The following is an 11,419-nucleotide window of genomic DNA, read 5'->3' as shown; positions in this document are numbered from 1 at the left end:
TTATTTTGCATCCCTAGCACTTAGGAAAGTGACTTCACTTTTGTCTTAAGCAAATGCTCCAGCACACCAGGGCTCTGCCTATACCTACTATTCTGTGTTAAGTGGATGTTCTGAATGTTATTTGCCATCTGTGTCTATGTGTTATGCAGTTAAATGGTATAAAAAGTTAGGGTGGTGTTTATGGTGGAGGCATATTTTTGAGAACTTGCAGATTCCAGATATTTGTACAGTCAGCATCATTGTCCTGTCTCTTATCTCCCTTCAGTGCTAAGGTATCCTCACATTCTGGGCCAGAGAGATTCTAGTTTTATCTCTTGTGGGTGAGGTTGAGAAGGTAGCTCTGGCTCTCAGGTTGGCTCCCATGGAAATCTAGTTTCTACCTTGTAATTGTACCACCAGGTGAACTTGGAAACTGGCTCTAGCAAAATTTTCAAAAGATAATCTTGCATTTGGATACATTTTCAAAAACTCCGTGTCATGCAAGATGTATATATACACCATGGAATACTATGCAGCCATAAAAAATGATGAGTTCGTGTCCTTTGTAGGGACATGGATGAAACTGGAAAACATCATTCTCAGTAAACTATCGCAAGGCCAAAAAACCAAACACCGCATGTTCTCACTCATAGGTGGGAATATTTGAATCTTTGTGATTGTGGCTGGGAATGGCCCAAGAGTTAATGGAAGATCATGATTGTCATTACAATCCCTATGTCCTATTTTGTCATAGGGAGTCTTTGCTTTCCTTCGTCTCAAAATCTGCAACATGCCTTTGGACTAAGTAAACTCCTCTGACAATTTTTACTCCATTCAGTTCATATAATTAATCTTTTGGGGGCTTAACTCCTATTTTGTCTCTTGTTCTTGGAGCAATGCCCATCATATAGTAGGTAATTAATAACATTTGCAGGATGAATGAAACTACTGGCCATACCTTTTTTCTACCGGATCATCATTCTCATGATTATACTTTTTCTTCTGATTATACTAACTATGGAGTTCTAGACGCCGGGTAATGTAACAACTCTCCTCCTTAATGTCTGATTATGAGATGTAAACACACTCTGGAATGTATTCAAAAGCTGCCTCTTTAGCTACACCACAGAAAGGTCCAGCCATTTCGGCCTCAGAAAAGAGTGTTTTTCCCATATAAATGGGGCAGGCACCATTGAGTTCTACAACATGAGATGCGAAGGCTATAGAAAGCATTCATTTTCTTCCTTTCCCACCAATTTTACAAGTGAGGAAATTGAAGTTAAGAGGGGAAAGACTTTAGCCCTGGTCAGCCAGGCAATTGGTGGAAAAGTTAGGATTCCAACTGGCATTTCCAGATCCCAGGACAGTGCTCTTTCCTGCTCCACCCAGCCTCAATCTCAAACTGAAAAATATCAAGATCCCAGAAAGTGAGGGGTAAGTGACTCATGATACATGTCAGCATCACAGAAATAAGAGAAAAATAAAATGATGCTTTACGACATAACACTGGTGTGGACATACCTTTAAAAATATTAATTTTAATGGATATCTCAAAGGCTTTTCAAGACATAGGCCACAGGTGTTACCCTGGGTCAGAGCAGTTGTCCGACAGCTCTCACATGCAGTCATGCAAAATCCTAAATAACATTGCCAATCTCTATATGGTGCTTCACAGAGGACTACCTTGGACCTTCAGTAATGTTCTTGTTTTGTATCTTTGGAAGTTCTGGTCCTGAGAAGTTTGTCTCAGTAAATATAATCTGATTACAATAAAAATAAAAGGACAAGGGATATTTTCTGGAGAGTAAGAGAACCCATGATCTGATATTGAAATTCAGAAGGGAAATCACAGTGGAAGTGCTCTTAGCTTCTGACTCCTTTTTGTGTATGACGACTTTTTCAAAGGTGGTTACCAGCTGCATTCCCTGCCCAGTTCTGACACTGTGATCAGTGGCATGCATTGGTGAGGCTGTAGCTGGGTGTGATCTGCAATGGGAAAGAGTTAACACAGAGCAGAAGGACACATCAAAACTGAACATATCCAGGCTAGAGTGTTCTCACTAGGGCCCAGGGGCAGTCACCTCCATACTGGTGGCTTCATCTTCATTTTGTATTGAGCTAGATGTCCTCATGTTGACTCTATCACTAAGGCCTCTAGTGACACTCTCATAGGACGGTGGGAAAGATGTCGCAGATGCAGTTTCAGATTTGTCTGGGAGTACACAATTTTCATTTGCTGTGAATGCAACAAAACCTTCATCTGGGAGTGATGCAGCCTCCTCCTCAGCTCTGGGCACACATGGGGTGTTAGAGAGTGCCATGGAGCGGTGCAGCACATAGCTCCGATAGGCCTTTTGAATGACAGTGGCTGAAATGTCTTCTTGCTTCCATCGGAGAGTGGTTGCTATTGGTTCATAGGATGCTTTTGAAAGATTAGTTGCCATAAACTTCTCCTCCATATTTGCCTTCAGAGAATCCAACTCCCCAGATTCTCCTAGGACATTCTTGGTGAAAGCAAAAAGGATATCCAAGCAGTGGATCTTATCTCCAGGGACCAAAGGCAGGTCCATCTGGATCAGTATATTTCGATTGGGTTTTGGGATTCTCAGGGGACCAGAGAGAGTGTCTGCAAAATCCGAGAGAGCAGAAAAGGTAATAAACTGAGTGGCCTCTGGGTCAAACTTCTCCCAGGTCTCATAGAACATGTCAAAGTCGTCCTCACTCAGGGGCTCGGTGCTCTCCTCCGTGGCCACATTGAAGTTCTCCAGAATCACTGCGATGTACATGTTGACCACGATGAGGAAGGAGATGATGATGTAGGTGGTGAAGAAGATGATGCCTACGGCTGGGCTCCCACAGTCCCCTCTGGTGCCATTGCTGTTGGGCAGATTGGGGTCACAGTAGGGGGGCCCTGTGTTGAGGATGGGGCTGAGGAGGCCATCCCAGCCGGCCGACGTGGTGATCTGGAAGAGGCACAGCATGCTGTTGGCGAAGGTCTGGAAGTTGAACATGTCGTCGATGCCAGCCTCCCACCTCACATGGGGAAAGCTGGACATACCGAAGATGGAGTAGATGAACATGACAAGGAAGAGCAGCAGCCCGATGTTGAAGAGGGCAGGCAGGGACATCATGAGGGCAAAGAGCAGTGTGCGGATGCCCTTGGCTGCTCGGATCAGTCTGAGGATGCGGCCAATTCGGGCCAGGCGGATGACTCTGAAGAGCGTCGGGGAGAAGTAACTTTGAAGTGACTTAAGAATTGCAGAAAAAACGAGGCCTTTAAAAGAAGGAAGAAATTATCTAATTAGTATCTCCAGCCATGAGACCTGACAAAGTTGGCTGTGATGGCACTATGCTTTGCTTGGTATAGACTGCCACTTGGGCATCCATATTTGAGGACTCTGGGCCCTCAGAGCCTGGCATGGTAGGTAGCACAAAGTAGGGGCTCAGTAAATGCCCATTGCATAAGTCCTCTCTTCCTCATCAGTCTTACCCTTCCTACCATGTTATCTTTGCCTCCACCCAGAATATCCTCTTGGTCAACCTCCACAGTCAAAAACTTATCTTCTGCAGCCAAGTTCAACTGGAAGTGACTGCAGTTTATTCCACAGGCCCACAGTCTTTGGCCTGTTTTTGCCTATGACACAGACCCTGCTCCTCCCTGACACTGTAGCCTTTGGGTCATGCCCTTTCCTCCACCCAGGTCCTGTGCTCTGTGAAGGCCAGGACCCCTTATGATTCCTCTCCCTACCTCCTACTGTGAAGATTGACTCTGTTTCTGGCACCCGGTCCCGTGGCTAATTGTACAGAGTCTGGTGTTAATTACAAGGGGGCCTGAGGATTTGGGCAACTGGCAGACAGCTAAAGCATAAGCGCTTTGAATGACCAGCTGTCTGCACAATGCCTTAATTTTTTTTTTTTTTTTTTTTTTTGGTTCCAGCTGTTTTTGAACTTTATGTTAGGGCCTGGAGATACGTTTTTTTGAGGGAGTCAGTTACTGCCCCCAACTCCAACTATGAACAAAGTTGGAAATATAAAGAATGTGTATGTCCCTCTATATGATGTCTAACTTGAAGATGTTTGAATTTTGGTCTTGGGGACCTGGGGAGCCCTATTTGTACCAAAGGCCTCCACCAAAGATGAGGCAAGGCCTTTAGGTAAGAGAAGGTTCAACATCTCACAGGAAAAATGGTGAGGGATGTAGCAGCAAGCTCTCGCTCCTTGCCGGGTTCCCTGGGCCCTCTCCCCTACTTGCCCTTTGTCGTTATGCACATGGGTCACAATATTGTGTTGGAAAGAGGAAGAAAGTAGAAGGGGACTTGGGAAATAATTATAATTTTGGATTATAAAATCTTTGTGGAAGACCTTCTGTGAAATTCCAGTTTAACTAGGACATGTTCCCATAGTGTAGGGTACATTATTTGTCTACATACTCTGGTAAAATTTTCTGCCAGACAACTGGTCTACAGCATATTTTAATTTGCTCCAAGATCTTATTTTAAGGGAGAATGAGTCCTCGTACTTGTAACAATTAGATACTCAATCACCTCTTGCTGGTGGGAAGGAAGAAAGGGAGGTAAGGAGAGAGGGCAGAAAGATTGATATGTGGGTTTTTCTGCTTATTTTCCAGTTCTATAAAGGATTCCTGCCCCAGCGGATGGTGCTACCCTCTAAGTCACAGGAACTGGTAGTTAAGATATCCCCATCATAGAACTAAGTACTTGGCTATGTTTTATTTCTATATTGCTGATACACAAACAAGCTCCCTTCTTTAATACAAAATCAAAATAGCCTTTGGAATCTTTCATTTTGGAAGACAAACAAAACAAAACAAAAATGAAAACAACTAACCAACCAACCAACAAAAACTCCTATTATGCTAAGTGAGATAAGCCAGACACAGAAGGACAAAAATGACATGATTGCATTTGTATAAGGAATCTAAAATAGTCAAACTCATGGGAGCAGAGAATAGAATGGTGGTTTCCAGGAGCTGGGAGGAGGGGAAATTGGGGAGGTACTTGTCAAAGTGTACAAACTTTCAGTTATGTGACATGAATAAATCCTAGAGCTCTACTTATAGCATAGTGCCTATAGTTAACAATACCGTGTTGTCTACTTAAAAATTCACTGAGAGAATAAATCTTAAGTGTTCCTAGCACCCAATAAATAAATAAATAGGCAGGAGGAAATATTTGGAGGTTATGGACATGTTTCTGGCATTGATGGTGGTGATGGTTTCATGGGTGTATACTTATCTCCAAACTCATACAGTTGTGTACATTAAACATGTATAGTTTTTACATGTAGATCATACCTCAATAAAGTGTTAAAAAACAGAGCAGCAATATCAAAATAAAACGAGAACAAAAACAAACTGAAATCCCCGGAAATACACGCAACCCAAGGCTGTGTTTCAGCACCAAGGTGGGGAGGTTGATGAAATGCTGCTAAGTTGTATTTAGATACTCTCAGCTCTTGGTAGTAAATCAGTGGGAAATTAAATCTACAGCTACGGCCTGACATGAAAAGTAAGCAGGTCAGGATATAACCAATCAAGATACATTTATAATGCCAGGTGAAGCTGGTGAGCTGTGATTTGGCCTTCATAGGGTCAAACTTCAGCTAACCCATAAGCCCAGGGACAGTCTCTTGGCTGTTGGTGACAGGCTGCAAGTTCATTAGAAGATTGGAGCCTGTCCTAAATTCAGCTTCAACACTTGGAAACTCTGTGACCCTGCATAATATTCTTGATCTTTGAGTCTCAATTTTAAATGTATAAAATGAGGATAATAATACCTGCTTAACAGGGCTGCTGTGAACATTCATGGAGCCCAGCTCAGTGCTCAGAACTTAGGAAGTATTCAATCATGGCAGCTCCATTTCCCCATGTTAGCCTCTAACTCTAGTAATTTTCTCTGAACACCATTGGGCCCAAAATACTGGGCCTGTCATTCAACAACACCCAGACTGGGCCTTAACTGTATTAAGTTCTTGGCATTGATATCTTGACTTTCTATCACTCATGTTCCCTAATAGAACAGTTGTGTAGAGATTTAATTCCAGACACTAGACTTGAGAATCTCCTTTGAACAATCTCCTCCCAGTCTTTCCTCACTTTGATGGCAATCCATCTCCTTTTCCAGAACATATTTTAAGACTCACCTCACATTACACCACCCGCCCACTGCTTTCAAGACCATAAAAGTAAGGTCTGCTGGAGACTCCACCATCTTACAGTCTGAAGTTCTCAGGAGGCGTGATTATTCCCTGTCAGCCCCTGAGGTTCTAGCCATGGGCTGTGCACACAGTAGGCACCTGAAAACACTTCATGTGAGCATGGAGAAGGTCAATAGAACCTCTTCATTTCACTGAGAGAGCAGCCCAAGGCATTTAAAACTTGCTACTCTTGGAAAGCTTCAAATACAGGGTTCTTCTAAAATAAACATGTATTTCAAAAAGTTGGTTGGTTATTTCCTTGGTTTTAGAAGAGTATCCCAAAGACCCCCAAGCAGAGGTGGGGCTTCCCCACCACATGGCTGCCCACTTACTCGCAATGGAGAGAACCACGACAATGAAGTCAAACACATTCCAGCCATTGGTGAAGTAGTACTGCCTCAAAGCGAACATCTTCATGACGCATTCGCCTGTGAAGACGGCCACAAAGAACTGGTTGATTTTGCCCAGAATTTTCGTCTTTTCTTCACTCTGGTCATCAGTCTCCACCATCATGGTGATCATGTTGAGGCAGATGAGGACCATGATGGTGATGTCAAAAGCTTGTCTGGTCACGATGTCAAAGACAAAACCCTGGAACTTGTTCTGAGAAAACAAGAGATAGTGGCATCAGGGCCTTTGTGCCAACACAAACCAGGCATCTGTGTTATCCATAGATGAGTTTTGTCTCCATCACACTGCACATCCGAACAGAAGCCAAATACTAGCCTTACCTCTTCCAAAATTTCACTTTTAGTTGACTCTACCTCATTGCCCCAGTTCAAGTCCTTAATACCTCTCCTGGCCCTTTGAAGTCACCAGGCCCTTCCTTTGTCCTGGTCTGTGCCCTTGCCTCTATCTGCAATGCCCTCCCAGTCTCCTCTCTTGGCTGTCTAAATTCCAACAGTCTTGAGTAATCCATCTCTTTTAAGCTCCACTTACTGCATGGAGCGTCCCTTAGTCACGTGACACCACACTGTCCTGTCCCTTTGGGGCTCCCACTTTTCAGTCAGCCTCGAGTTCTAGCAATTCGTATATGCGTCTCTTCTTCTCTACTAGACAATGAGCTGTTCGAGGACAAGGGCTATACCTTCCTTAACTTTGTTTCCCTGTAGTGCCCTGCACATTGCAAGAGTTCAAGAGCTGTTTGAAATATTAATCTGAGCTACTTTGCTGAGAGTAAAGTCAAGTGCAAAGGGGAAACTTATTCTTGGAAATGTTCCCTCTGTTCCTGGTGCTGTGCAAATGCCTAAGCAAATGCAGGTATAGGGCGTGGGGTCAAATCTTGGTTGTTTGCATCTTGGAAGGAGGCAGAGTGGCCTGGATAACCAAGAGATCATTTATATCTGGTTATTTCTATGGTGTCTTTAAAAAGCTCCTAGTGTGATCCTCTCTTCTTTTAGTGCTGTGAACATCTTACTGCTCTGTGAGTCCTTGATCCCAGCCCCATTCCCCACGCTTTGACCTTCTCCCAAAACTTCTCCTGACCTCTATGGAGCTCACCTGCCTTGATCTGCATATATCTCCCCCTATTTAAAGGCTGCATTCTCCCCTACCCCATGTACCTCAGGGGTCAGGCCTGGGGTTCTCCTTGTTCACCACTGACCCTTCCACACCATTGCTCTTCCTGTGTCTTGTAAAACCCCTTCTTGCTTTGAAGCTTTGCCACCTAGCTTTGTCACCTAGCTTTGTCACCTCTTCATTACTGCTGCTTGCCAACCTCTTGGTCCCTCTGCCTCATTACTGATGGGTGAGGCTTTTGGCCACATTTGCCCACTCTTGGCTATTATCCTAGGCAAAATTAATGTCCATGTGCATTACTCTTTGTCTCTTGGTTTATTGCACAAATCTCTAATGACTTAGTTTCTCTTAACTTAAAGCAGAATCTTTCAGAAACTTACATCTCCTTCCAGCTACCATCTTAGATCTCTTCCCACCTTCAAAGCAAAATTTCTTGAAAGAGTTGTGTACAATCAGTGTCCCTCATTCACTCCTTACCCCACATCAACAGAGCTTTTGCCTCTATCCTGACAGAGATGGTTCTCACTAAGATCATGAATGACTTCCCATAATGTTAGATCCAAGGACGCTTGTCTGATATTGCCTAGTACCCCCTCTGCCTTGAAATGTTGCTTTCTTGGTCTCCACCATGCCTTACATTTCTGCTTCTTTTCTTGCCATTTTTGATGCTCTTTTATAGTCTCCTTGACCCAATTTTTAGACATCAGAGCTCTTCGAGGCTCAGTCTTGAGCATCCTTTGCCCTTCACCCCATTTTTTTTCCCTTGACAATTTCTCCAGCCAGGAATTAATATATATGTGCAACTTTTGGCCAACTGTTTGCCTCTGTCACTGGACTGTAGTCTCCGTAAGAGTAAGAAATTTGTCTATCTTGCTCACTACTCTAACGCTGGTGTCTGCGTAGTGTCTGGCTGCAATAGATGCTCTGCAAATTGGTAAATGAATGGAAAACAGAATGGGCAGTTCTGAGTTAACCATAGCTAAAATGAAAATTTAAAGTCACCGTTTATTTGACTAAATTCAATTCTGTACCAAGGGTACATACTGAATGTATGGGATGTGTAGGCCTCTGCATGTGTGTCTATGAGGGAGGAGGACAAGAACCTGTCTGATCCCTGCCAGGGAGCCCATGGGAGCTGCACAGCAGGCAGAGGGGGAAGTGCTGCGATGAGGCTGATCCTTGCCTTCTGCTTCATGGTGGGGATGGGTTGCTACCCTGTTGGGTTAGAGCAAAGAATCAGACCCAAGTGGCCTTTGCTCAGGGCAGAACTGCTGGCTCACATTTTTCCTAGGGCGGGAGGGGGATTGCTGAGCCACTAATCCCTTCCATTTCATCACTGAAAATGGTGAAAGAATACAGGCCCATTCATGGTCACATGACTTCTAATTAAACAGAGCAGGCAACAGCATCGCTAAGTGGCTGGGTGTGAAGTTTGCCCTGGATATTCTGACTTTAGGGAATGGAATAGCTTGCTAGCTGCTCTTGGATTAGCCCATGGTCAGGGATCATACCTTTGCAACCCTTGGTGCTCTCAGAGACGATGAAGTGGGTGATTGATGATGTGATATTCTCTAGAGCCTATTATATTTTTATAAAGTGAAATGAGAGCTGCTTTTATTGATTTCTGTAGCAGGGAATGTTAAAGAATAAAATTTCCCAGTCTTGTGGAATCCTTAGCCTTTCCTATGGAAGAAACAAGATTTAGAGCCTGAGCATCATCAGAGGTGATAGGAGGTGTGTGTGGCTCCTATGTGGTCCCAGGTAAGCTCTGTCATGAAATGGCACCCATGCACTGATGGGGCAGAAATCCTGTGTCTGCTTTGCTGGTATGACCAGCTTGCCCTTTGGGGCTTCTAAGGGGAGAAGGTGGACATTCCAGGGCCAATAATCTGGCCAAAAGCAAGCTGGGCCTGGGAAGAAGGGTTTTAGTTGGGAGTGGGAATTTCCTTTTTCCTTGGATTTCTTTCTTGGTTCTAGACTTTGAAGAGGGAAGATGATCAGGCTTGTGCCACTGGGCATGTGGGTGTCAAAGATGTTGCCTGCCATATGGATGCTGGTCAGGAGCTAGGATGGTCCAAGACTTCTGGGTCCTGGAGAGCAGCCATCTGCAATTGCTGCTTGGAGTCTGCTTTGTGCTGATTTCTCTGTTGGCATCCCTGTGACTTCAAAGTTTTGTTTAAATGTTCTAGCCTTGCCTCAGCTATGCAAAATTAGGGAACAAAGGAAAGAATTACTACCCCACTCTTCTTCCATTCAAAGGATGGAGAATCTCAGGAACAGAATTGGTTATGAGGTTTCACTCTCCCCTGACATGTGGAGGTCTCCCCCAGTGCCATCCTCGGAGGATCTTGGTTGCAGCTTAATTAGGAAAAATCGTGATTTTGTTGCAGGTCTTCCTGCCTGACCATCAACTCTGTCTCCCACTCCTATTTACTGCCTGGAATTTCAACATTAGGGTCATGCCTTTGTAGGTAGATGCTCTCTCCAGGGTCCCTTTTTGAAATATGATTTACCTTGTCCTAAGAATGTTGTCTTCCTTGAGGGGAGGAAGCTTTCTTTGGCAGCCTATGGGGTTGGGTGATGAGAGGGAAGAAGCTGGGATGTCAAAGAGAGATTGAGTAGTATGTGGGGGAAGGTGCCAAAAACTTTCATGATTTTGCCAAGGGTTGTCCCTAGCATACACCTCCTTGGCATCTGGTTCAAATGTGGATTCAACCTTACTCCAGCCACAAGTAAAGGCCAATGTGGACTCAGCCGCTTGCTTCTCATTAAGTCTTAGGGTCCTCCTCTCATTACCCGTGACTTGAATGTGGTTGGGACTCAGCCTTTCACCTAATTTTAATTTTGAGCCTACTCCTCTCCATTGAACTTGTTGATGGAGGGATACTCAATGAGCCGAAGGACTTTTGCTCAGGCTCACTCAAATCCAGTTATCTTGATCGTATGCGTGATTTAGGAAGGAAGCTCTGCCCTTACAGAGGTCTGAACCTCCTATCACTCCCCAATCCCCATTGTAATACCTCTTATCAGAATCAAGACTAGTAATAAATTCATGACCACTATTTCAAAATAAAGTGTCAAAAGTCATCACTTTTTTTCTCTTGTAAATGTTTTCCACTTTATTCTGACAAAGTTTGAAGTAAATTATGCAAATCCTATACCTTGATTTAAAAAATCTAATACCTTGGCTAACAGAATGCATGTCTCCATAATTCATTTAGGGAAAGGCTTGTTCCTTTGTTAAAGGTCCTTTGGACCTTGCCCTTGTGTGGGGAAGGGCTGATGAAATTGTGCCACCAGCAATACCTGCGATTTTCTTCACTAATGCTGCATCTTAGCCACAGAAAGTTTATGTAAAGAGACACAGGGCCAATTCCATTCACTGAAGTGGATGGCTTGGAAATTCTTTGAAGAGGATCAACAATAATTTCTGACACATCAATATCTTCACCCCTAAACCTGTTCATCCATTCCCAAAAAAGTGTTATCTTGGGGCCTCTCAGAGGCTTGACATTTTCTATCTTCTGGCAGAGGGCTGAGAAGAACTTAGGTGATATCATGTGTGGTATGGGTAATGCATTTAATGGAGGAACAGAAAGCCATGTCTCTTGAGATCTTTATGAAAAAAGGAGTGAAACTAGAGTCTGGCCCTAATTTTTGCCCAATCTTTAAACTCGAGTGGGATAACTTTTGGTTCCTATTGGGC

The 11,419-nt window shown here is 43.9% G+C and overlaps 1 protein-coding gene across 3 annotated transcripts in view; it reads right to left on the bottom strand.

The window, feature by feature from the left end:
• Positions 1-2,039: 2,039 nt before the first annotated feature.
• Positions 2,040-11,419, bottom strand: part of SCN10A (sodium voltage-gated channel alpha subunit 10) — a 91,022-nt gene continuing 81,642 nt past the window's right edge. For all 3 annotated transcript variants that reach the window (XM_055294816.2, XM_055294826.2, XM_055294835.2), the window contains 2 exons: positions 6,528-6,798; positions 2,040-3,253 (listed from right to left, as the gene is read on the bottom strand). In XM_055294816.2, coding sequence (XP_055150791.2) covers positions 2,040-3,253; positions 6,528-6,798 — 1,485 coding nt within the window. The remainder of the gene's footprint in view (positions 3,254-6,527; positions 6,799-11,419) is intronic.

The sequence above is a fragment of the Symphalangus syndactylus genome, chromosome 1 (assembly GCF_028878055.3).
Source record: "Symphalangus syndactylus isolate Jambi chromosome 1, NHGRI_mSymSyn1-v2.1_pri, whole genome shotgun sequence".
Lineage (NCBI taxonomy): Eukaryota > Metazoa > Chordata > Mammalia > Primates > Hylobatidae > Symphalangus > Symphalangus syndactylus.
The sequence above is the reverse complement of the archived record's forward strand: the minus strand, read 5'-3'. Positions and strand labels throughout refer to the sequence as shown.